Genomic DNA, 27,589 nt, shown 5'->3' on the forward strand with positions numbered 1-27,589 from the left:
ACTTGTTTTGAAGTGTTGACCGAATACAGACGACATGTTTGAATGTGAATTCAGAGCCTTCGCTGTGTTTACTCGCCTGGTCATATAAATGCTTATAATATGATTTCATTGTATGTAAGCAGCCTCCCGCTTATCGAATATATAGTATTACCAAGCCATACAGTCAATCGGAAAAAACTTCCTGGTTGTGAAACATGGCGGGTTTGTGGATTCTGGTTGTCAGCGTGGTGATGACGGCCTGGACGATACAGCTTATAAGGTAGATTGTCAGTCATTGTATGTTGCTTTTGTAAGTTGTTCTCTTTATTTCATCCAGGACATCACACTTTCTTACTTACCTTATTGTAAACTGTTACACAGTTTCGGTCAGGATAAATGTCAACTACATTGTTGTCTTGTTCGCCAAGACTGCGTCTACGCTGTAGTGGATAGAGCGTATGGATAGTGTAGCTGATGGAGCGTCTGGGAGAGTAGATGGTGGAGCGTCTGGTTAGTCCAGTGGATAGATCTTCCGGTTAGTCAAGTGGGGTACTGTAGCTGATGAGGCGTCTGGGTAGTGTAGACGATGGAGCGTCTGTTTAGCCTAGTGGATAGATCTTCCGGTTAGTCCAGTGGATAGATCTTCCGGTTAGTCAAGTGGGGTACTGTAACTGATGGAGCGTCTGGGTAGTGTAGATGATGGAGCGTTTGTTTAGTCTAGTGGATAATTCGTCTGGTTAGTCCAGTGTTAAACTGTGGCATGTTATCTCAGTGGGCTACCACTGGCATTAGTCCGGACTAGTACAAGCAGACACACACGTACATTGCATATAAGTGCAATAATCTTGAACTCGACGTTAAACCTCATTTTACCTCACCCCACCATCATTATACAGATTCCTATAAAAGATATATTATCTCAATATCGGTCGATGGTCTACACAAGCTGTGTAGTGGATAGAGCGTCTGGGTAGTGTAGTGGATAGAGCGTCTGGGTAGTGTAGCTGATGTAGCGTCTGGTTTGTGTAGCTGGTTGAGCATCTGATTAGTCCAGTGGATAGAGCGTCTGTTTAGTCCAGTGGGTAGAGCTCTGGTTAGTGTAGCTGATGGAGAGTCTCGGTAGTGTAGCTGGTAGAGCGTCTGGGTAGTCCAGTGGATAGAGCGTCTGGGTAGTCCAGTGGGTAGAGCTCTGGTTAGTGTAGCTGATGGAGCGTCTGGGTAGTGTGATGATGGATCGTCTGGTTAGTGTAGCTGATGGAGCGTCTGGGCAGTGTAGCTGATGGATCGTCTGGGTAGTGTAGCTGATGGAGCGTCTGGGCAGTGTAGCTGATGGAGCGTCTGGGTAGTGTAGCTGATGGATCGTCTGGGTAGTGTAGCTGATGGATCGTCTGGGTAGTGTAGCTGATGGAGCGTCCGGGCAGTGTAGCTGATGGAGCGTCTGGGTAGTGTAGCTGATGGATCGTCTGGGTAGTGTAGCTGATGGAGCGTCTGGGTAGTGTAGCTGATGGATCGTCTGGGTAGTGTAGCTGATGGAGCGTCTGGGTAGTGTAGCTGATGGATCGTCTGGGTAGTGTAGCTGATGGAGCGTCTGGGCAGTGTAGCTGATGAAACGTCTGGGTAGTGTAGCTGATGGATCTTCTGGGTAGTGTAGCTGATGGAGCGTCAGGGTAGTGTAGCTGATGGATCGTCTGGGTAGTGTAGCTGATGGAGCGTCTGGGCAGTGTAGCTGATGAAACGTCTGGGTAGTGTAGCTGATGGAGCGTCTGGGTAGTGTAGCTGATGGAGCGTCTTGGTAGTGCAGTGGATAGAACGTCTGGGTAGTGTAGCTGATGTAGCGTCTGGTTTGTGTAGCTGCTTGAGCATCTGATTAGTCCAGTGGATAGAGCGTCTGTTTAGTCCAGTGGGTAGAGCTCTGGTTAGTGTAGCTGATGGAGAGTCTCGGTAGTGTAGCTGGTAGAGCGTCTGGGTAGTCCAGTGGATAGAGCGTCTGGGTAGTCCAGTGGGTAGAGCTCTGGTTAGTGTAGCTGATGGAGCGTCTGGGTAGTGTGATGATGGATCGTCTGGTTAGTGTAGCTGATGGAGCGTCTGGGCAGTGTAGCTGATGGATCGTCTGGGTAGTGTAGCTGATGGAGCGTCTGGGCAGTGTAGCTGATGGAGCGTCTGGGTAGTGTAGCTGATGGATCGTCTGGGTAGTGTAGCTGATGGATCGTCTGGGTAGTGTAGCTGATGGAGCGTCCGGGCAGTGTAGCTGATGGAGCGTCTGGGCAGTGTAGCTGATGGATCGTCTGGGTAGTGTAGCTGATGGAGCGTCTGGGTAGTGTAGCTGATGGATCGTCTGGGTAGTGTAGCTGATGGAGCGTCTGGGTAGTGTAGCTGATGGATCGTCTGGGTAGTGTAGCTGATGGAGCGTCTGGGCAGTGTAGCTGATGAAACGTCTGGGTAGTGTAGCTGATGGATCGTCTGGGTAGTGTAGCTGATGGAGCGTCAGGGTAGTGTAGCTGATGGATCGTCTGGGTAGTGTAGCTGATGAAACGTCTGGGTAGTGTAGCTGATGGAGCGTCTGGGTAGTGTAGCTGATGGAGCGTCTTGGTAGTGCAGTGGATAGAACGTCTGGGTAGTGTAGCTGATGTAGCGTCTGGTTTGTGTAGCTGGTTGAGCGTCTGATTAGTCCAGTGGGTAGAGCTCTGGTTAGTGTAGCTGATGGAGAGTCTCGTTAGTGTAGCTGATAGAGCGTCTGGGTAGTGTAGCTGATGGAGCGTCTTGGTAGTGTAGCTGATGGAGCGACTGGGTAGTGCAGTGGATAGAGCGTCTGTTTCGTCGAATGGGTAGAGCTCTGGTTAGTGTAGCTTATGAAGCGTCTGATTAGTGTAGCTGGTAGAGCGTCTGGGTAGTGTAGCTGATGGAGCGTCAGGGTAGTGTAGCTGATGGAGCGTCCGGGCAGTGTAGCTGATGGAGCGTCTGGGCAGTGTAGCTGATGGATCGTCTGGGTAGTGTAGCTGATGGAGCGTCTGGGTAGTGTAGCTGATGGATCGTCTGGGTAGTGTAGCTGATGGAGCGTCTGGGTAGTGTAGCTGATGGATCGTCTGGGTAGTGTAGCTGATGGAGCGTCTGGGCAGTGTAGCTGATGAAACGTCTGGGTAGTGTAGCTGATGGATCGTCTGGGTAGTGTAGCTGATGGAGCGTCAGGGTAGTGTAGCTGATGGATCGTCTGGGTAGTGTAGCTGATGAAACGTCTGGGTAGTGTAGCTGATGGAGCGTCTGGGTAGTGTAGCTGATGGAGCGTCTTGGTAGTGCAGTGGATAGAACGTCTGGGTAGTGTAGCTGATGTAGCGTCTGGTTTGTGTAGCTGGTTGAGCGTCTGATTAGTCCAGTGGGTAGAGCTCTGGTTAGTGTAGCTGATGGAGAGTCTCGTTAGTGTAGCTGATAGAGCGTCTGGGTAGTGTAGCTGATGGAGCGTCTTGGTAGTGTAGCTGATGGAGCGACTGGGTAGTGCAGTGGATAGAGCGTCTGTTTCGTCGAATGGGTAGAGCTCTGGTTAGTGTAGCTTATGAAGCGTCTGATTAGTGTAGCTGGTAGAGCGTCTGGGTAGTGTAGCTGGTGGAGCGTCCGATTAGTGTAGTTGGTAGAGCGTCTTGGTAGTGTAGCTGATGGAGCGACTGGGTAGTGTAGCTGATGGAGCGTCTGGGTAGTCTGATTAGTGTAGCTGGTAGAGCGTCTTGGTAGTGTAGCTGGTGGAGCGTCTGGGTAGTGTAGCTGGTAGAGCGTCTGATTAGTGTAGCTGGTGGAGCGTCTTGGTAGTGTAGCTGGTAGAGCGTCTTGGTAGTGTAGCTGGTAGAGCGTCTGATAAGTGTAGCTGGTGGAGCGTCTGGTTAGTGTAGCTGGTAGAGCGTCTTGGTAGTGTAGCTGGTAGAGCGTCTTGGTAGTGTGGCTGGTAGAGCGTCTTGGTAGTGTAACTGGTGGAGCGTCTTGGTAGTGTAGCTGGTAGAGCGTCTGGTTAGTGTAGCTGGTAGAGCGTCTGATTAGTGTAGCTGGTAGAGCGTCTGATTAGTGTAGCTGGTAGAGCGTCTGGGTAGTGTAGCTGGTGGAGCGTCTTGGTAGTGTAGCTGGTGGAGCCTCTGATTAGTGTAGCTGGTAGAGCGTCTGGGTGGTGTAGCTGATGGAGCGTCTTGGTAGTGTAGCTGGTGGAGCGTCTGATTAGTGTAGCTGGTAGAGCGTCTGGGTAGTGTAGCTGGTAGAGCGTCTGATTAGTGTAGCTGGTAGAGCGTCTAATTAGTGTAGCTGGTAGAGCGTCTGGGTAGTGTAGCTGGTGGAGCGTCTGATTAGTGTAGCTGGTAGAGCGTCTGGGTAGTGTAGCTGGTGGAGCCTCTGATTAGTGTAGCTGGTAGAGCGTCTGGGTAGTGTAGCTGGTGGAGCGTCTGATTAGTGTAGCTGGTAGAGCGTCTGATTAGTGTAGCTGATGGAGCGTCTGATTAGTGTAGCTGGTAGAGCGTCTGGGTAGTGTAGCTGGTGGAGCGCCTGGGTAGTGTAGCTGGTAGAGCGCCTGGGTAGTTTAGCTGGTAGAGCGTCTGGTTAGTGTAGCTGGTAGAGCGTATGATTAGTGTAGCTGGTAGAGCGTCTGGTTAGTGTAGCTGATGGAGCGTCTGGTTAGTGTAGCTGATGGAGCGTCTGGTTAGTGTAGCTGATGGAGCGTTTGGTTAGTGTAGCTGATGGAGCGTCTGGTTAGTGTAGCTGATGGAGCGTCTGGATAGTGTAGCTGATGGAGCGTCTGGTTAGTGTAGCTGATGGAGCGTCTGGTTAGTGTAGATGATGGAGCGTCTTTGTAGTGTATTGGATAGAGCGTCTGGTTAGTGTAACTGGTAGAGCGTCTGGTTCGTGAAGCGGATCGAGCGTCTGGGTAGTCCCGTGGATAGAGCGTCCGAGTAGTCCCGTGGATAGAGCGTCTCTCTACTTCAGTGGTTAGAGCGTCTGGTTAGTCCAGTGGATAGAGCGTGGTGTTGGCGGTCTGGACGATACAGCTTATAACAGGCACGTTGTCAGTCTTGTATGTTATTTATAATACGTTCTCACTTACCACATTGTAACACCGTTACACAATTTCGGTCCCGAGAAATGCCAACACAAACGAGTAAGCTTTACCATGTTAACTTTAAGCTTCAAATAATTTAAGAAAATAATCTTACAGGAGCACATAGTGATGCAACGAGCCATCTCTTTGGTATTACTTCCTCGAATAACAATAATCAATGAATGTCTGTTATACAAGACTGCGTCTGCGGTGTAGTGGACAGAGCGTCCGGTTGAACCAGCGGATAGAGCGTCTGGGCAGTGAAGCTGATGGAGCGTTTGTCAGGGTAGTGTACCTATTGAAGCATCTGGTTATTCCAATGGATAGAGCGTCTGGGTAATGTACAGATTGGATTATCTGGCTAGTTAAGTGGATAGAGCATCAGGGTAGTGTAGCTGAAGGAGGGTGTGCTTAGTCTAGTGGATAGAGCGTCAGGGTAGTGAAGCTGATGGAGCGTCTGGTTAGTCTACTGGATAAATCGTCTGGTTAGTATAGTTGATGGAGCGTCTGGTTAGTCTACTGGATAAATCGTCTGGTTAGTGTAGTTGATGAAGGGTCTGGTTAGTCTACTGGATAAATCGTCTGGTTAGTGTAGTTGATGAAGGGTCTGGTTAGTCTACTGGATAAATCGTCTGGTTAGTGTAGTTGATGAAGGGTCTGGTTAGTCTACTGGATAAATCGTCTGGTTAGTGTAGTTGATATAGCGTCAGGTTAGACCAGTTGATAGATCATCTTTTTTTGCCTAGTGGATTGAGCGTCTAGTTAGTCCTGTGGATAGAGCGTCTGGGTAGAGTAGCTGATGGAGCGTCTTGGTAGTTTAGCTGATAGAACCTTTGGGTAGTCTAATTATGGTCAGAGCGTCTTGGTAGTGTAGCTGATGGAGCGTCTGGTTAGTCTACTGAAAAGAGATTCTGGTTAGTGTAGCTGATGGAGGGTCTGGTTTGTCTAGTGGATGGAGCACCTGGGCAGAGTAGCTGATAAACCGTCTTGGTAGTGCAGCTGATAGAGCACCTGGTTAGTCTACTGGATAGAGCGTCTCGGAAGCATAGCTGATGGAGCGTCTGGTTAGTGGTTAGTCTACTGGATAAATCATCTGGTCAGTATAGCTGATGGAGCGTCTCGTCAGTATAGCTGATGGAGCCTCTTGTTAGTCCAGTGCATAAATCGTTTGGTTAGTGTAGCTGATGGAGCGTCTGGTCTGTATAGCTGATGAAGCGTCTGGTTAGTGTAGTTGATGAAGGGTCTGGTTAGTCTAGTGGATAGATCGTCTGTTTAGTATAGCTGATGGAGCGTCTTATTAATCCAGTGGATTACTCGCCCGGTTAGTCCAGAGGTGAACTGTAGCTGATGGAGCGTCTGGTTAGTGTAGCTGATGGAGCGTCTGGTTATTCCAGTGGATAGAGCGTCTTGTTGGTGTTGCTGCATGGAGGGTCTTTTTAGCCTAGTGGATGGAGCGTCTCGTTAGTATAGCTGATGGAGCATCTGGTTAGTCTAGTGGATTACGAGAGTCTGGTTAGTGTAGCTAATGGAGAGTCTGGTTAGTTTAGTTGATATAGCGCCTGGGTAGTGTAGGTGATGGAGCGCCTGGCTACTCCAGTGGATAGAGCGTCTGGGTAGGGTAGCTGATGGAGCATCTGGTTAGTTCAGTGGATAGATCGTCTGTTTAGTGTAGCTGATGGAGCATCTTATTAATCCAGTGGATTACTCGCCCGGTTAGTCCAGAAGTGTACTGTAGCTGGTGAGAGTCTGGTTAGTGGTTACTCTACTAGATAAATCGTCTGGTCAGTATTGCCGATGGAGCGTCTGGTAAGTTTAGCTGATGGAGCGTCTCGCCAGTATAGCTGTTGGAGCGTCTAGTTAGTCCAGTTGATAAATCGTCTGGTTAGTGTAGTTGATGGAGCGTCTGGTTAGTGTAGCTGATAAAGGGTCTGGTCAGTGTAGTGGGTAAGGCGTCAGGGTAGTGTATCTGAAGGAGCGCCTGGTTAGTGTAGCTGATGAAGCGCCTGGTTAGTCTAGTGGATGGAGCGTCTGGTTAGTGTAGTTGAAGGAGCATCTCGTTAGTCTAGTGGATAGAGCGTCAGGGTAGAGTAGCTGATGAAGGGTCTGGGTAGTGTAGCTGAAGGAGCGCCTGGTTAGTGTAGCTGATGGAGCGCCTGGTTAGTCTAGTGGATGGAGCGTCTCGTTAGTGTAGTTGAAGGAGCATCTCGTTAGTCAAGTGGATAGAGCGTCAGGGTAGAGTAGCTGATGGAGCGTCTGGTTATTCCAGTGGATAGAGCGTCTTGTTGGTGTTGCTGCATGGAGGGTCTTTTTAGCCTAGTGGATGGAGCGTCTCGTTAGTATAGCTGATGGAGCATCTGGTTAGTCTAGTGGATTACGAGAGTCTGGTTAGTGTAGCTAATGGAGAGTCTGGTTAGTTTAGTTGATATAGCGCCTGGGTAGTGTATTTGATGGAGCGTCTGGCAACTCCAGTGGATAGAGCGTCTGGGTAGGGTAGCTGATGGAGCATCTGGTTAGTTCAGTGGATAGATCGTCTGTTTAGTGTAGCTGATGGAGCGTCTTATTAATCCAGTGGATTACTCGCCCGGTTAGTCTAGAGGTGTACTGTAGCTGATGGAGAGTCTGGTTAGTGGTTACTCTACTGGATAAATCGTCTGGTCAGTATTGCCGATGGAGCGTCTGGTAAGTTTAGCTGATGGAACGTCTCGCCAGTATAGCTGTTGGAGCGTCTAGTTAGTCCAGTTGATAAATCGTCTGGTTAGTGTAGTTGATGGAGCGTCTGGTTAGTGTAGCTGATGAAGGGTCTGGTCAGTGTAGTGGGTAAGGCGTCAGGGTAGTGTAGCTGAAGGAGCGCCTGGTTAGTGTAGCTGATGGAGGGTCTGGCTAGTCTAGTGGATGGAGCGTCTGGTTAGTGTAGTTGAAGGAGCATCTCGTTAGTTTAGTGGATAGAGCGTCAGGGTAGAGTAGCTGATGAAGGGCCTGGGTAGTGTAGCTGAAGGAGCGCCTGGTTAGTGTAGCTGATGGAGCGCCTGGTTAGTCTAGTGGATGGAGCGTCTCGTTAGTGTAGTTGAAGGAGCATCTCGTTAGTCTAGTGGATAGAGCGTCTGGTTAGTGTAGCTGATGGAGGGTCTGGTTAGTCTAGTGGATGGAGCGTCTCGTTAGTGTAGTTGAAGGAGCATCTCGTTAGTTTAGTGGATAGAGCGTCAGGGTAGAGTAGCTGATGAAGGGTCTGGGTAGTGTAGCTGAAGGAGCGCCTGGTTAGTGTAGCTGATGGAGCGCCTGGTTAGTCTAGTGGATGGAGCGTCTCGTTAGTGAAGTTGAAGGAGCATCTCGTTAGTCTAGTGGATAGAGCGTCAGGGTAGAGTAGCTGATGGAGCGTCTGGTTATTCCAGTGGATAGAACGTCTTGTTGGTGTTGCTGCATGGAGGGTCTTTTTAGCCTAGTGGATGGAGCGTCTCGTTAGTATAGCTGATGGAGCATCTGGTTAGTCTAGTGGATTATGAGAGTCTGGTTAGTGTAGCTAATGGAGAGTCTGGTTAGTTTAGTTGATATAGCGCCTGGGTAGTGTATTTGATGGAGCGTCTGGCAACTCCAGTGGATAGAGCGTCTGGGTAGGGTAGCTGATGGAGCATCTGGTAAGTTCAGAGGAAAGATCCCTTTGTTAGTTCTTCGGGGAACTGTAGCTGATGGGGCGTCTGGTTAGTTCAGTGGAGAGATTCTCTGTTTAGTGTAGCTGAAGGAAGCGTCTGGTTAGTCCCGTTGATGGAGCTTCTGGTTAGTCCAGTGGATAGGGCGTCTCGTGTGTACCGAATAAATATGTTATTCGACCATCCAACAATGTACTCGCCTTATGGCAACCACACATTATCAAAAAATAAAATGTGTTCGGCATCTGTTATATTTCAAGCATACCTTCAAGAACAGAAATGTTCTATAATGAAACGTGAACTGAGAAATTTGTGAGCTGATAGTATGCACTTCATTTATGTCGGTCAATGACCTTTCTTACAGAAAATATTTAGTTTGATATTTTATATTAACCTGATCTAAGTTTGTTGTACGTGTACATTATACAGGTACTACCTGCCAAGGCGGAAGGTTTGGAGACACCTGCAGCTACTCCTGCCACTGTTCTCCGCCCTGTAACCAGGCAACTGGAGTCTGCAACGGTGCCTGTGATCCTGGATGGCTTGGTGGGAATGGGCAAACCTGTCAGAGAGGTGTGTTCTTGGCACAAGAATCAGTTTTTATTTGGTCAATGATCAGCGTTTCCATTCTTGTACAATAACATGTGGATGCTCAAAGGGTCGATGCTATAATTAAGGTGCGTGCGTGAGATGTGTATGAGAGAGGGAGGGGACAGAGGAGGTAGGAGTTCTCTAGAAGGCTGTCTGTTTAAGAGCGAGACTCGAGACCTTTTGCGTCCTGACTTCAGTCGCACATATATACTTGCCCAGTGTGGACGGGATACCAGTCTGAAAACATTGAATGCCTGCCACAGTTCTCAACACAATTCTAGATCCATTTTCACATTCCAGACGTACGACATTGTTTATTCGTACTGACTTATTTTAAGGCCTGTTTTTTTATTTCTGTGGCCACTTGTTTGACCCATTGTATTATTGCCTCTTGCAAATGTAAACTTTATCGTTTTTCAATATAATTTGTTAATTATTCACTGATCTTGTGTGGTTATTTACTGTTTTTGCATTTTAGTTCTATATTAACCGATTTCTAGGTTAACCGTTCAACATGGGGCATCACTTTGTAACAATGTGCAGGAAAAAAGTCTTGAATCCCATGTTTTCCCTCTTAGGTAATACCACACTCACCCCATCTGTAGTTTGTATATCAAATTACTGACATCCACACGGTTGCGTGATCACATACTTTGTAATTCGTTGTTTTATGTGGTTTGAAATTTGAACTTTGATTCTTTAGCAAGAATGTGAGACTCTATCAGTACTCTATTCTTTTTACTATTTTTTGCAAATATCACTGATATCTTGGAACCAGCAAGATCAAATTCCTAGGAAGTTTAAAAAGTTACTTTTCCCACATATAAAATACAATGTTAAAGTTAATTAAAAGTTTAATTTAAGGGAACGTTGCCTACAGCAAGACAGCAACTTCGTCCCCAACTGACTATGCAGATAAAGGCTGGACTGCAGACAAAGTTGTGGATGGGAACCGGGACCAGGATGTGAACCACAACTCCTGTTTTCACTCTGCTTTTAAGAACTCTACAGCTGTGTGGACAGTGGACCTTGGCCAGCAGTACAGGATACACGACGTCAGGATATACAACCGGGTAGGATGTATGTATCAGTTCAGGCAGCGTTATTTGATTTATTGGGATATTACGTTGATGCATCACAAAGAATGTTAGTGTCTGCCGATCAAAAACAACTTAAAATGTTTCTCACATATTTAAACTGAATGTCGTCACGCGGTCTTGTTTGACGTTCCCACATGTTTAAACAACAGGATGATACCAAGTGTCATTTGATATGCCATTTGTCACTGTTAAAGAGCACATTGTCACCCTCCTTCAGTATGTCATTTATTGCATTGCCTGTTTTAGATCCTCATTTGGTCAGGACTGCTGTCCTCTCCCTGAGTAACTGCAGCAGCTCTACACCCGGCGTCACCTGCTACACATTCCCCTCTGACACAGCTGAAACAGACAACAGCGTGTACGACGTGACGTGTGACGGCACAGGGAGATACTTCACCATCACACACAGCATGAAGCTAATTCTGTGTGAAGTGGAGATTTATGGTATGGATAATTGCTGATAGCAGACAACTGATTTTAAGCTGTACCTTTTATCTGACCTCTATATTTATCTAGCAACACATTCAATAACTGTAGCGTATGTTTGTTAGCAGTCGCAATGTCTAAAACTACCACGGACTCCTACATGAGCTTATCAAATATACATGGTTCGCAGTGGAAGACTAAACTAAACTAAACTAAACATAAACTTACCTTGCAATCAACTAAACGTGAAATCCCCTTGTAATCAACTAAACGTGAAATCCCCTTGTAATGTAATGAACAATGAAAATGTGATAAGATCAAATGAAATGGAATTGAAACTTAAAGTGAAGTTGCCGGACGCTTCAGAACAATACATGTCAAGGAAAGAAGTTGTACCATACCTATATTGGCATCTGGCATCTAATGATGTAAACTTAATTACTAAAGAGGCATTCACATGGTACAACTAGTTGTATACAAAGTGTTGCTACATGTATTGCATTGTGTGAACAGGCACGTCGGTCCAACCTTTGACGTATGCAACTTGTTGGACGAAATAGAACATGCTCTGTTTTCATGCGCACGCAGCCAATATAAACGCGTATCAAAATATCATATTTACACGTCAATGTATTAACAGAAATGGCTACTCCGATTTACGTCTGTACGTTATGCTTTTCGGTATCCTAAGTGTCACCTATCAACATAGGACCAATGAAAGGTAGGTAAGTAAAACAACCCTGTAACAAATTTTGAATTTCGACATTTAAATCGGTCTCATTCTCCGATTATGCTTTTCACAGTTTTATTTGAAACGACAGTCTATGTGAAAGTCTCCACTAACCCTATATTCGTTTTCGAAACGCCGTAAAAACTCTGAACCGAACGTCCATGTTGAACAATGTTACAAAATTACATGACTGACACAAAATCACGCACACTGACGTCGGTATTGGTCTGCCTTTCTACTTTGTATCAAGTCTAGAACGGAAACATAAAAACAAACAGAACATGTTGATTTCATATTGATTCTGATTATTTACCTTTCATCGTGTATGTATGTATGCGGTTCCCGGCATCAAGGGAAAACCTACTCTAAACATACGTATACTGCTATCAGTGAACTGGCAGTGTTGTGAAGGGAGGTTACCGGTAGTGATGTCATGTGATGGTGTGCGGGTGAAATAGTAGACAGCACATTCATTTCATGAAGTGGTTTACAGTTTCAATCTTGAATTATATTTTGAATATCTCCTGAATGTCGTTTCACACAGAAAATGTTTTTTCACTGCATCAGTGAGTACATTTTTCCATAACTGTTTCATCAAAACTGACATACCATTTATGAAACTTTGTTAATCTGCTGTTTGTTTGAAAACAGAAATTAACATCGTCATGTAACATACTGCATCATTTATATATTTCCTATGGAGATTCGTGAAATATTCATTATGTGAAATGAATATAAATAGGTTGAATAAAAATGCCACTGCATTTCGTAACTTAAAAGTGAATGTATACCTGAAGAAAATTCGTGACATTATATTTTTATTTGCATACACGAGTGTGGACAAAACTATTGTTTTACATTTGTTTTTTATTGTTTGAATGGCGGAACATTGATAAACATTGAGGTTGCATCAGGTGCAAGTATAAATAGGGGCCGACCATTTGCTGTTCTTGAGAGGAGGCGGGTCATGATCTCTGAGGGTTGGGTCTGCATTTGTGGATGTGGTGAGGAGTCGGGAGCTGTTGGTCTGATCAAGCGTAGCATTCTGGGTTTTTTCGTGGTACCGATTTCAACGTTTCTTGTAAATTCTGATAAAACCTAAAAGTATCTTGTTTAAGCTGACTACAGAATACTTTCATGATTTTTGCAGGACATTTTTCTATACTATTACGAAATTTGAATTATTTCTTTAGGATTTTTTAGAAGCCAATCTAAATAAATGTCGTTGCTGTGTTGGAACTGTTTGGGTACTATACTAGAATGTATTGTCGTGGAGCCATATCAAATGTTCACCACGGACATGACGGATACTAGGGCTGGGACGAGTCCAAATTTACTACCCGGGTACCCACCACGCTATTGCCCGACCCTACCCGGATACCCGCTGTATGTCTCAAGGCTTTGGTGTAAAAAGTCCGATTGGGAATAGTTTAGCCGTAGCCCTGGTAAAATGTATTTAGATACACGTATAAAACGATCTGGTCATGCCTACACTGAAGTTTTAAACCTATAAAGGTCAGAAGGAATGGGTGCATAGTCAGAAAGAAATGCGAACAATAGTGACTTGTAGTGTAACCATAGAGTTTTAGATATTTTTTGTCATTAACAATATATCCCGTGACTAACCACGGGTGCGGGTAGTTCTGTGGGTACCCGTGTCCTACTCAGTACCCACCCGACCCGGGTACCCGAGTTACCCGTCCCAGCCCTAGCGGATACAGTGGCTCACAGTTAAACACAGCAGAGTTATGCCGATTTGTCTTTGTTCGTGTAGATCTCTCGTGTTTTGACGTCATGGCGGAAAATATACTTTAGCCACATAAAACAAGTACCGTTTCGCATTGAATGTGTCACGTTATACATAACCGTACAATGCTAATATATGTGTGTCATTATGTTGTGACATAAGGCTGTATTTTGTTTTCTCACAGTTTACATAAAGCTGTCAAAATAAAACATGTCGTCCAACTGTATTTTATCTATGTACGATAAAAAGTGACCACATTTTAGAGTTGTCGTAAGCAAAACTGACTTTTGAACAACATTTAACACTTATTGCTTTTAAATCCAGTCTATATTTTTTCACCATGGGTTTGCAAATTCAATAATAAACAACTGTGGTCCGTGCGACTACAATTCTCGCACAGACTTTACTTTTCCAAACTGTTTACTGAAAATTAACCAAGTAATCAGGATACCGGCGGTAATGCAGTGAATCACAAGCGAGATCCGTGTTGTATACAACTTGACGGTGTGTGAATTCATTTGGTACAACTAATTGCATTCAAGATATTGTATACAGCTAGTTGTACCATTTCCTCCAGAAGTTACAACCGAAGTTTTATTATGCTGCTTTCCAAAACACTCTACGTAGTGAACATGGGCAGATTGCCTACATTTACATGTACATAGAAATTTGATGTAAAATGTACAGTAACATCCTCCAACATATCCAGTTACATTTAAACGTAGCAAGCTGTTAAATAAAATAGTGAAGCCCCCACAATAATCGATTATTTTCTTATTGATTTGTTTCTTATTTAAGGTAATAATACATATTAGTTACTGTTAAACTAATTGATATATTGTAAATACGGATAAGGTAAAGGTACAGTGTGTTCTTATATTCAAACACCAGAGTATCTCACATTTTTATCCAACTGATAACAGATGGCACCTGTTAGATGTAAGTGTGAAACAGGTAAGAAGATTCAATGAGTGATGTCTGTTCTGTGGACTGTAGACCAGGGAAAAACGGAGAATGGTGTAATACAGGCGAGAGAATCAAGTCGGCGTTGTGTCTCCATGTGACTGTTGACTGGCTCCCGGGCTGAGGCGTAGAGGTGAAGTTGCTCCGACAGACTGTGTCTCATGCATCACTGTACGATGAAGCCAATTTTAATGGGCATATGTGTTGTCATGTGCAATTGAATATGAGAAAGTAATATGAATATGTAATCTAGGTAATTTTGTTTATGTCTCCATGTGGCATACACGTCCAAATACCGCAAGCGTATTGACCTTTTTCACACTTTCGCCATCTTGGATCGAAAACGAGGCTTGGAGAGCATCCGGTGCTTCCGTGTCAAGGAATCAGTATCGAAATGGCTTCCACATAAGCAGCGATGCTCTCCAAGCCTAGCTTTCAAACCGGAAGAACCGAAGTGTGAAAAAGTAGTATACCATTGCGGTTTTATGAATCTATCTACAGACTGGGTACTTTCAACGAATATCAGTGCAAACACTGCAGTGAAGATCATGCCTGAATGAAGTTTATATCGACATCCCATTAAGATTGCCATCTGTTTACCTTTTCCACTCATTATCATTAACACATTTACCCTTTGCTGTTCTGTAAAGTAATGCTACTTGAAATGTTAGTTTTGCTTGGCGCAGACAAAGTTGGACACTGTGTACAATAACATTTATTCCTTGGGATTAGCTGTCCTGGGCTATTGTCACCAAATATGATTGATGAGTTTGTCAATGTTTGTACATGTTGTACATTAGTCAGCAACATTACAGCTACGTAATGGCAACATACCACTGAATCATCCCGTCCTAGAGTAACCTTGGGTCCCAAATGCGAAGGGTCAGATGTACACAAAGTGGACGTGGTAATACACCTTTACATATTTAATTTAATATTAGATATTTGTGTCAGATATGAGTTTTAAGGACTATATCATGCACAAGTACTGAACTATGCCCGGATCATATTTAATAACATTGTTATATCTATTTCAGTTTGTTCAAATGGCAAATACGGCCGGCAATGTAGATCCTGCCTGAATCAAGTTTAGATCGACATCCCTTTACGACTGCCATCTGTTTACTACTGAAGCACTGCACTATGCCTGGGTCATATTCATGACATTATGTATTATTTATTTCAGTTTGTTCAAATGGCAACTACGGACGGCAATGCAGCAACTCCTGCATTGAAAGAAGATGTGCCGGAGACTCGCAATGTGATCACGTAAGAGGGACCTGTATTTCCGGATGTGAGGCAGGATGGATTGGTGAAGATTGTAGACAAGGTGAGCATCTGAATAAACAATTTCACTGTTAACAGGCAAACATCTAACACGTCAATATATTAATCTTTAAAGTATGTGAACATACAAGTGAAACTTATACATATATACACTTGGTGTTAGGATCTACACCGAAACGTCGTACTAATTGTAATAAAGAAGTTGTTCACCCAAAGGACTCGTCTTACTTGATTGTCCACAGCTTTGGCTGACCTGGTTGCGACGTTGAGGGTAGTATCTGCCATGGCCATGCCACAAAGCAATACAAATACACATGTTTTCATTAACAGACGTTCAAACTAACTAAACTGCAATAACTTTGCTTGACTATGTTTCAGGTGCTCTATCGATGTAAAGACCGATAGAGGGTTGTTTCAATATATTTAACAGACATTTCGCTTTGGTATCCCAGTCCCTACATCGACTGCAAAGGCAGTAAAGCGGTCTCCAGTTAGAAATGAATGGAATTAGTAAGATCTGCCAAAACATGTGACGTATTGCTAAACTAAAAGAATAAAATAATAACATTTGCACTGTTACAGTTATTGACTGTTGGGGCGCTATGTGGTGTTATGTCATATTATCTCCTGAGACCTTTGAATATGTAATTCAAAGTCTACATATACACGACAAACATTTTGAAAAATCGGAGTACTGGCTCTTGAGTTACGTTTGGTCAATAAGGGACAAATTTAAGCTCGACATGTTTTTTAACATAAAACGGGTTACAAATACAGAGCAACGAGGTCAAGGGTAAAAGGTTGTTAATAGTTTTCAGAAGAAAGGGTTGTATAAAGTATAAATCATTGCTGTGTTGAAATTACTCATTCCTCTGGAATCAAACGCATATGTCAAGGTATGCAATATTTGATTGCCAAACATGTGTTCAAAGAATAAAAAAATGTAGAAAATCTGAGATTCATTATGAATGATACATTCTGACTCGGAGACCGACTTATGATCAGAACACGTACAATAGGAATCGTTCTTTTTACTTGAAACAATACACACATTTATATATATGCCTTTTATAAGTTTTAATGTGTTCATGGCAACTACATTATTTAACCATTGTATGATATTCTTTTGTCTGGTTATTGTTTTCGTTTGTGAGCAATGGGAGACGGCTTGTTCATACATTTAAGCAATAACCATTTAGAAAATATTACTGCTGATGCTATCTTGTTTTTTCTCATACTTGGCGATGGCACAAACTACATTTATGTTTCTACCAGAGTTAATAACATTTAAGATGTAATAATTTAGACGAGTAATAAACTTAACAGTTCTTAACAATAGACGTTTTGTAATAAACTCATTGTCATTTCTCCACAGCATGCTCAATTGGAAGCTATGGACAGAACTGCAGCAACTCTTGTACTGACAGGAGGTGTACAGGAGACTCGCCATGTGATCACATAAGAGGGACATGTGTTTCTGGGTGTGAGCCAGGGTGGATGGGTGAAGACTGCAGAGAGGGTGAAAACCGTAGTTTACATGATATATTGAACGCACCAAAGCATTGAAATAGGTATCGAAATTGTCCCCAATTGTTGAACGTAGTGACTCTCCTTTATGAAAGGGTTACTATTTAATGATAGTATTCCAGACATAAAAGAACAAATTGGGGAGAGTAGTAAAGAAATAACATTTGCACTGTTACAGTTATTGACTGTTGAGGCGCAATATGGTGCTATGTCATATTAAAATAAATATTTCCTGAGACGTTTGAATATGTAGTTCAAAGTCTACATACACGAGAAATCATTTGGACAAATAGGAGTACTGGCTCTTGAGTTACGTTTGGTCGGTAAGAGACCAATTTAAGCTGGCGATCTTATCTTACGGATCGCAAATACAGGGCAACGAGGTCAAGAAGTAAAGGTTTTTAATAGTTTTCAGAAGAAAGGGTTGGCAGTAGTTGCTCTGTCTTTGACTCTACAGAAAAATCATTGCTGTGTTGAAATTACTCATTCCTCTGGAATCAAACGCATATGTCAAGGTATGCAATATTTGATTGCCAAGCATGTGTTCAAAGAATAAAAAATGTAGAAAATCTGAGATTCATTATGAATGATACATTCTGTCTCCGGGACCGACTTATGATCAGAACACGTACAAAAGGAATCGTTCCTTTTTTCGTGAAACAAAAAACAACAACATATGTATATACCTTTTGTTATGTTTTAATGTGTTCATGGCAACTATGATCAAACACAGTGTTAACTACTATTTAACCATTGTATGATATTCTTTTGTCTGGTTATGGTTTTCGTTTGAGAGCAATGTGGGACAGCTTGTTCCTACATTTAAGCAAAAACAATGTAGAAAATATTACCGCTTATCCTATCCCGTTTTACTTGATACTTGGCGATGGCACAAACTACATTTGTGTTTCTATCAGCGTGGAATAACATTCAAGAAATGATAACAAGCAAACAACATAACACTTTGTTGGAATAGACGCTTTGTTATATACTCATGACCATTGTGATTTCTCCACAGCCTGTTCAAGTGGAAGTTATGGACAGAACTGCAGCAAAACTTGTACTGATAGACAGTGTGCAGGAGACTCGCCATGTGATCACGTACGAGGGACATGTGTTTCCGGGTGTGAGCCAGGGTCGATGGGTGAAGACTGCAGAGAAGGTGATAACCGTAGTTTACATTATAAATTGAAATATGTATCAAAACTGTATCTTATTGCTGAACTAAGTGATTCTCCTTTATGAGAAGGCTACTATTTAATAATAGTATTCCAGACATAAAAGAACAAATTGGGGAAAGTAGTTTCTGTACATGTTAAAAACAGGCTAAGATCAGAGTTTACATATAAAGATAAACATTGACATGTTTCATATATCGAAATTGTACCCAACTGTGAACGTAGTGGGTCTCCTGTATGGGAGAGTTACTATTTAATGATGGTATTCAAAACGTAAAAAGACCAAATTTAGGAGAATACTTTTTGTACATGTTTAAAACAGGCTAAGATCAGAATTAACATGAGAAGAAAAAAACACTGGCATGAATTCAGTTATGTTTCCTACGTTAGGTTAAAAATATATATTGAATATATGTAAAATAAAGAAATGCAACGTTAAGCGTTGGAATCGAAGTGTGAAGAGCAGTGGAGATGTATAGCTAATGAAATCGATGCGCTACACGTTTTTAATTAATGGAAATAAAGTGACAAAAAACAAAATCTCTGTGTAAAGCAGAGTCGATTGCATGATTCCGACTATTGTGCCGTTCCATTTAATGGAAATACGCCAGTGAAAAAGTGTGTATCTATTTGCTTTAAAGTGGTTAAATCGACATATCAAGAATATATTGTTTCCTTAAAACTTAAATCATTTTGAAAAACTAATTCACTATCAAAGATGTTGCCAAGGTAAGGAGTGAATTAGTGACACAGTAAAAGTCACATCGATCAACATCGTTTTCATTCGGAAAGATAGAAAATTATTTCTTTACAAATTGTCCTCAATACTTTATAATGAATCAGGTGTGATGAACATGATGTGTTGTGACTGCCGTACGTGTTTGAAACAGTAACATTCTTGTGTTGTACACTGTCGAATTTATTTCGTATTTTGAGAACTCTGATCGTTGAGTTATTAGCCTCAATAGGCCTGGGAAATAATGTATTCACTCTGTGCTGTTTCATTAGAATATATCGGAGTGGTCATTATCTTAAAGGGGGTAATCATCTTTTTCAAAATCTATTTAACGATATTGTTCAGTTTTCTATATACCGTTATCTCTATTCAAAGTTGACAATACATTTTGACAAAGAACATCAATCTTTCTGAAACTGCAACAAGTGTTTATCAAATCGCGTTACATCCAGTCATTTAAGGAATGAAGTTGTATTTGTTGACGTTCATCAGCTGATGAAGACAGTGCCTCGCGAGCAAATTCCATGATGCGCAAAGTTTTCCCTAATTATTTTTAGTGTTATTTTTAAACATTGAGGAATTCCACTCAAGTAGTTCTGTATGTAACAACGTGAATTCCACTAAAGTAGTTCTGTATGTAACAACGTAATCACGTGACATGCTGACGTTCATCGGGAAATGAATGACAGTCAGCTTGGTAGTGTTCACCTGAGCGAAGTCACCCGCTACTGTCAATATATCAGAAACAATTCAAGGCGCGTGTTAAACACTAACGTTAGTGTTCCCGTTTTTGATCGATCTCCATGGCCACGCCAAACCAAAAGACTTGGTATCTCATTGGGCTAGCACTTTAAAACCTGCTATTGTCCCGACTGGCTTTATTTAATGATTCAAAGCAAATGATAGGAAATTTAACATCTCAGCTGTTTGCTGACATAAGTTTGCACATGTCCAAAGAAGATAATAATAGGAAATACAACAAAGTTACATATGGTAGTACTGATCAACACAATGGCTGTATTTTAAACAAAATACGAACAGTCATGTCTATTGAATTGTAGCGATTGGTACATTTTCATTATTTACACATTAATCTATGTTTTAAATCGATGCAAGCGAGCAGTTCATAAAAACAAACAAAACTCAAATGCCGCACATCACATACAGGTTTGTGAAATGTCACAAACTATTTCAGACACAGGATCAAGTTGTACTTAATGACAATGCTTATACTCTTAGTTTTGCTAAATATTCATTTTAAATTTTAAAAAAACATACTTGACTTTAATCATTGAGTGACCTTTTCCTTTATGTATTCAGAAGAATGTAACGGATGTAATGCTAGCCAGTTGGTTGTTGCCGTGACAGTGACATTCGTGGCTGGTGTTGCATTAGGTGTCATCGTCGGTGTTGATGTCTGGAGGAGAAGGAACAGGTAAATGAGTCGATCAGATCAAAATATATTCAAAGATAAATATTTTCAAAAATAAAAATGTAATATGTTCTTCAGTCCAAAGATAGAATCATACCTGACATGAACATGTCGTCATATAGGATAATGTGTAGGTGTCTTTCATGTACTTGTTTACATCGAGCTTTGAATGTCCTTCGGTCCAGACGCCTACACAAGACATCTGAACTGCACCCAGCCAATGTATCAAACGCTCAAACTGAAAGATCACAGGCCAGTGATGACGTTGGCTCAGAAACGAGGACATACGACAGTCTCAATGCCGCCTCATATGACGCCAAGATTAAAGGAGAGACATACTGCACCATTAAATCTGGCAAAACAGATTTAGGAACTGATGCCACTGTTCTGACATGTGACGTGTCCGACTCTATTGGAGCACGGACGTACGAGCCTCTTGACAACACGTCACGTGGAACGGATGGGGAATACAGTGAGATCAGGAAACTTTAGTGACTTTCTAGTGACAAACTTACGGATTATGTAGACTTATATATTGGTATTTGTACGTATACTCCCAAAAGGTGCCCATTAACCCTAAGATTTATTTCTATGTTTTGGGGTTTAAAATTGTAATAAATAAATTCTTTATTTACGTATTTCTGTAACCTCAGGTCTATGGACGCACAGACATTACACATACACAATTTCAATGTCAATTATGTTAGTTCAATGAGAGCTTTGTTAGCATTAGGCTCATGTTTGATACATTTTATGCACATGACGACGATAATATCATAGCAAACTCAATTACGGTTTCTTTCACTATAGTTAATATATCATACAAGTAACTTTGGCCGACACTTAATGCATTGAACGAGGTTGTATGTTTACATGTACATCGGGAAAGTAAAAAACCATCGCACTGATATTCAACTTTTGAAACCTGAAGCTGGCTGATATTTCCTGTACAAGTAGGTTTCAAAGCATTTAACGATGAACGTTTTGTTCAACTTCAACGATGTACGCATTTGTATCAGTTGTTTTAATGCAACACTGAATTTTAACAGGATATTTGAATAAACAAGGTATGTTCCTGCATGCATGGTTTTGTTTCAAACAGATCACATGACACAGCATTGGCGGTCAATCAGAACTAAACACTATACTGTGACCCAATGTCCCCTGATGGGAACTGTTAATATTAACACAACTATACTCATACACCAGGATTTAAAGTAAGTATTTTTCTACATATAAGTTAAAGCTGGCTTTTACCTTATAAGTATAGTTTTGGGCTGTGCATGCAAGAAGACCTTGTAATAAAATATATATTATGTGAACTGGTCATGGTGGATGGAAACTGTGAGCTTGGCACTTGATGACAACTAGTTGTGTTCTAGGCTTGTGGGGTATATGTGGAGGACATGCCCAAGTCCTAACCATCAGTTGCGCTCAATTAATAACGGAATCACGTCAAAACACTGAGCTCACGGTTTCCTTCAAGGTAAGCAGTCCACATAGTCATGTGTGTGCATTATTTAGGGTTGTATTAGTGTATTTATATTTGTTCGTTAAATTTCAATCATGTTGCATATATCACAAGCTGCATTTGACGTTCGATGATTATGTAAAATTAATGTCCATGACATATTTCAAGTTATAGACTTAGACACTAGTAATAACAATGTTACATATTTTTATCAGGCATGTCAAATATCACATGCTATGCTGATAGATTCATCCAAAGTTATTTTATTATAAACTACCTCCCTTCGTTACCATGGAAACATTGTTGATAAGTAGTTAAGTTCATATTGCATCACCATCCTTTGTTACAAGGGACGCTTTTTTTACCCCCCTTTGGCGCTACACATGTACAGACATATTTTTGTGTATTCGGTGTGTTTATTTGTGTTAAGGTTGTATTTTATTATCAAGTTATATTGTATATGATAAATACCAAATACGTTAATAGGCTATGTTGTGCATACTACGCAAACTACTTTTTACATTTTGTGAACCTAGGTAAACCCAGAGCAGTATCACGTGTAAAAGGTTATTCCATACGTAGCCTCGGGCCATGCTTGTAATCTCCATGAACAAGGAGACTTTAGTTCATTAACGTTGTATGACTATGATAGTCACATGTTTGTTATTGTTGTAATGTCACACTGTGTTTTCTGTATATGGGTTATGTGTATAAACTATGTAGATAAGATAACACGTGACGAATGTAGTAAGTCTAGAATTATTTACTCAATTTCTAAAATATATCACTCATAGACTGCATTCCTTGACATAGATAACTTTAACATTTATTTGCTTTTTTGCTTTTTGAATAGTACAACATCTTTGCAATTATTTTGATATTATATATGTTCACTTGTGTTCCATCAATAAACAGAATCAAAATACTGTGCTTACTGTTTCCTTCTCTTTTCAAAGTTCCCCAAGTATACAATTCCCGGTACCCAGTGAGACCCTACTTATCATTATAAGAAGAGGCCTCATATGTTATCTATCGTTACAAAGTTGTGAACAACATCTGGGAACGTTGTCAAAGTACCAATCAATCTATTCACCGCGACACGCCAGCAAAGTGAGGCGTTTTATACAGCTGTTCATCTCGAGTTATGGTGAGAGTGAAAAGGAAAAGCATGTTTGACTCATTAACACTGAACCTGTGAAACATGTTTGCCTGTATGGTAGGCGTCTCTACTGAAGTATTTCGCTTCCCGGTCCGTCAACTGAACCGTGGTTGTGAGGAGGCCATTGGTGAGATCATGTCATAGTGGGCGAGTCTGCAGCTCATAATGGGCGAGTGTACATGCAGTTTGAATTTAGTCCAGCTACTTTTTTCTGTTACTGAATAACATGATCTGATCTCAATATAAACGAACAGATGACACACTTTATATATGCTTTATTGTCTTCAGAACTGACGTTTGAGAGATGTACACGTAATTTAAATGTTATTCCAAACAAATTTTATTTCGAATTTAGACATAAAAGATAGATTGCATTTGCAAACTTAATTAAGCATGGTTACGAAAACAAGTTTCTTGCTTTGATTAACAGTCTCTATGAACATTGTTTGATGCCAATTTACGTTCATAAGCTACTGATTATATTTAGCATGTCACGCCCAAACTGTTTTCTTACTACCAGGAATGTTTAATGTTTTCATCATACGTACATGTTTTGATTTATTTGATTGTTTGTTACTAAACTTTAGTAAGGACCTCCAATACCTCAACCCATATGCAAACCTGCTAATTTAATAATGGGACTAAATAACCTATAATCCTCTAAGGGCTTGTAAACTTCCAAATACGTTATTCCATTTAAGTGAGTGTGTGAGTTAGGCTTTAAGCTGCTTTCAGCAATATTCCAGCAATATCACGGCGGGGGACACGCGAAATGGGCTTCACACATTGTACTATGTCGGGAATCAAACCCGGGTCTTCGGCGTAACGAGCTAACGCTTTAACCACTAGGCTACCCGACCGCCCCTTTTCCATTTAAAGTGATGTAACTGAAGAAGCAACTGAGAGAAAGCATATCAGGTCTAAATAAATGTTATTGCCATTTACGTACAACGTTTATTTTCATTTATTGCTTTACACTAAATGAGTTAACTGAAAGCATAATGCACTTCTTTTTTGCGTCCATTACGCCACTTTCTCTTCCAATGTCTCATCCTTTATGTCATACATCTTCTTCTTATGACGTCATCAAACTTTCAATCTCGTCATCACGCGTGCCATCGTCCATTGCGATCTGCTAACATTTTCTCTACACGGTTCAAACTGTAATTCTCTACTTTCGACATTTTATTTTCTTCGCCTTTCGACACGAACGTTTCGGCTTCTCTTCACAAATCGTTACTGTTCGTCTTCTGAAACCGAACGACGCTGAGGATGATAAAGGTTCCCCTAGACTGACAACTGACAGCAAGAGGTAAGGTAGTGTAGACGCATGTACAGCCGCGATACTTGCCAGGCGAGTCATTTGGTAACGGTGCAGGGGCAACATCCTTGGTACTATGTTTACGGCAATGCTGAAGAAGTTATAATGTTTCTGCACTTGAATCGTAACAACAGTACGACACGGACACTCGGATAATATCCTCTGTGAAAATACCGATAAGTAGGTCAATATGTACATGGTACAATCACAATGGCAGGGCAGTAGTAGTATTGTCAGGGCACGCACGTGCCAATTATCGGGTATGCCTTTAAAGAATTTGTCTCTGGGACCTATTGACAAAACTGTAGCAAGCGATGTACTGAACGGAACTGTGTGGGAATAATGTTTTGTGATAATGTGAGTAGAATATGTATTCCAGTATGTGAACCATGAAGTATTCTTTGTAGTCTGTGCTTGATAGAAGATCCCACTATTGCAGAAGCAGGTGACTGAAAGCCGCACATTCACAGTGACGATGATTCGCACCTTGTTCTCTGCAGAGGCGGTGTTTAAGTAGACCATAGTCAGTGTGAATATTCTCTTGCAATACATACGCGAGCAATAATTATAGATTAAAATGGATCACCCTGAATAAATACATGATTTGCACAATTGTGTATGTAAACTAGTGAATAATAACATCTTATTTTAGGCCAGTGAACGAATGATTGCATCTGACGATGAAGAAGCTGTGGTGGTGAATGTATGATAACATTTCAAAAGTATGAACCTGTCCATATGGCCACGATCATTATTATGACAAAAGGGATGGACACTATTAGGTAGATATATCCAGTATTAATAACACTTTGTAAATACTCTTTACCTCATGGTCCTAACGTAGAATCCGTTTTTTCTTCTCTCTTCATATATGCAAAACTCGAGTTTAACCTAATAGAGTGGATACGCTAATTTCAATTAACATGGCGTTCTTATGTTGAGTGACAGTGTGTATTCAAGAGTAAACTGACCTTATAAGAAGTAGGATTAGTGACTCTGTATGTAATGAGACGCAGGTATATCGAATTACTAACAGCATGTAGGTGTATGCACGAGCACATACAAATGTCGTTAGTAAAATATATAAATCTATTAAAAAAATCAACTCTAAAAGGACTCACACTTATGAATGTTCTTATAGATAACTTGGCACACCGTTGGATCAAACACGCACTTGTTAGTATGTGAGAATTATTTACAATCTCATGATAAAAGGGTTGTTTTCTGAACTGTTCCCGGCTGCAAATTAAAAGCGGGAGGTACCCGGTAGGGAGATACAGTGGTTGTGATATACGTAAATCGTGTTGTAAAGTGTTACTAGAAGAATAACAGAAGAAAGAAAAGTAAAGGAGCTTCTAAAATATTTTACCATAGAATTTCACAATCCCGCATTCTGATTGGTCAGCCATCGGTGTCGAATCTACGTTACACCATACATTCTTCTGAGGATCGAATTGCCGCGAAAGAATATTAACATCAACATGGCGTTACGTTTGGCGATCACGTACGGTGACGTCATGTCAACCGTGTCACAAAGCTTCGACATCCCATCTGGAGACCTTTATGACGTCATAATGGTAGTGTGTACTCTAAGAAAACAAAGGTCGCTTCATTTTCTCTAGGCATTAATAATGCTTACATGATATATGCCTACGTCATTGTATTGTGTCTTATTAAAGTGGTTCAATTATTATGGTTATAACAATTACGTTATTGGTACAAGAAAACAACCACATATGGAGATTCTTTAATTTAAACCTGAATTCGCCCTTTCAACCCTCTGAAACTATTTGGCTGTATGCCACATCAAAAACAATTTCCACCTAATCTCTACGAAACCTTTACGTTGAATACACACAAGACTGATATTCTAAAAAATGACGATTGGCATACGTCAGATTGTTCTGAATGTGTCTTTGAGAACGAAATATGTGCTACAACCGTTCACGCAAAGCGATTGAATATCAGGCAGGTACTAATAATATGAGCGCTGTGATAAATATTGCCAGTCTTCAATCAAAAGGAAATAATAGTATCTGAACAAGCGATCATATTCTAAATTGTGATAGCACAGTATATTATGGTCTGCAAAGCATTGTGATGTAATTTCATTGCAGCGATATCTACAGTGTAGATATCGCTTGATCTCATCCAAGCGATATCTCCTGTGGGAGCCAGTTTTGGATGATAAAGCACAGTATATTATGCACTGTTGACCAAATTGTCATTACGACATTACAAGTACATGTATTACCTCCTTTCCAGCGGCTGGACCTCAGCAAAACAACCTAGTCAGGGGTGACGAAACACTTTTCCTGCCGTGACCGTGACAACAATTGTTGTCGTTGTAGTTGCCTTCGTCGTTGTCATCTGGAGAAGAAGTCGAAGGCACATGATGTCGAGTCCAATTAAATAACCCATTACATTGCGAAAACACGTGAAGATTTCCAAAACACGGGACCCGCAAGTAATGCAATAAACAAATTTGTTTCTTATCCTTTGAGTGTGTAGAATGTGTGTAGAACCATGACTTAGCGTAGAGATGAGTTTATTAATAACGATACATTTATATACATTTATAAACAGATTCCCATGATTACAACAACACAGGTAATCCCTCAAAAGTTCCCGGACTCTGGAGAAACATATTGTATACGTACCCCCAATACATAAAATCCACATCCACTGGGGAAGTGGCTACAACGACAGCCCGAGACATATACGAACAAACGAAACACTTGACAGCACATGTCGTGTCATTGCTAGTAAATATAGTGAATTGGGCAAGATGGTCGAATTTTACTGATGCGACCTAATGATTTAACTCACTCGCTCACTGAACTATTTAAACCAGGTGTACTGTTTATACCAATTGGTTGTCATTCAGTAAATGAATGACATAACCCGACTCGCATGGATTATTGACAGACAGACAGATAGACATGTACAGTTCATTTGACCAGGGGTGATCCGACCAACTCAATTGTGACCGACAAAATTGTATCAGAACATGATTTACACCGTCACATGGTTTAAGGTTTGTTCAAAGCTTGTCCAGTTGAGAAGATATGATGTAGAAACTTCAACAAGATCTTGACATTTGTGGATTGCCATAGAGTCTGAAGATAACAAAAGTACACTTACCATGAATCGCTTTAAGATGTAAATAGTTGGCTTGCATAAAACGTACACTTATAAAACCGTCTTCAGTTGCGCCATGACAGTTTACAATA

The 27,589-nt window shown here is 41.4% G+C and overlaps 1 protein-coding gene across 2 annotated transcripts; it reads left to right on the top strand.

The window, feature by feature from the left end:
* The first annotated feature begins 177 nt into the window (after positions 1-177).
* On the top strand, positions 178-21,385 carry LOC124147572 (protein draper-like). 2 transcript variants are annotated; one of them, XM_046518217.2, is made up of 9 exons: positions 178-257; positions 9,114-9,261; positions 10,144-10,359; positions 10,626-10,823; positions 15,432-15,575; positions 16,908-17,051; positions 18,078-18,221; positions 20,294-20,408; positions 20,591-21,385. In XM_046518217.2, exons 1-9 carry the CDS (start codon positions 195-197, stop codon positions 20,895-20,897), a joined length of 1,479 nt encoding a protein of 492 aa, XP_046374173.2. In that variant the 5' UTR covers positions 178-194; the 3' UTR covers positions 20,898-21,385. The 2 variants fall into 2 exon arrangements, with proteins under 2 accessions (XP_046374173.2, XP_048243466.1); XM_048387509.1 differs by lacking the exon at positions 18,078-18,221.
* Positions 21,386-27,589: the final 6,204 nt, after the last annotated feature.

Source organism: Haliotis rufescens, unplaced genomic scaffold (genome assembly GCF_023055435.1).
Source record: "Haliotis rufescens isolate VD_foot unplaced genomic scaffold, xgHalRufe1.0.p SCAF_7, whole genome shotgun sequence".
NCBI classification, from domain to species: Eukaryota; Metazoa; Mollusca; class Gastropoda; order Lepetellida; family Haliotidae; genus Haliotis; species Haliotis rufescens.

Excerpts from the sequence above, each read along its gene's own strand:
- LOC124147572 (XM_046518217.2), top strand. The coding sequence starts at position 195 with ATGGCGGGTTTGTGGATTCTGGTTGTCAGCGTGGTGATGACGGCCTGG. Across the intron at positions 10,360-10,625 it reads GATATACAACCGGGTAGGAT|ATCCTCATTTGGTCAGGACT; the intron begins GTATGTATCAGT and ends TGCCTGTTTTAG. Across the intron at positions 17,052-18,077 it reads GGGTGAAGACTGCAGAGAGG|CCTGTTCAAGTGGAAGTTAT; the intron begins GTGAAAACCGTA and ends ATTTCTCCACAG.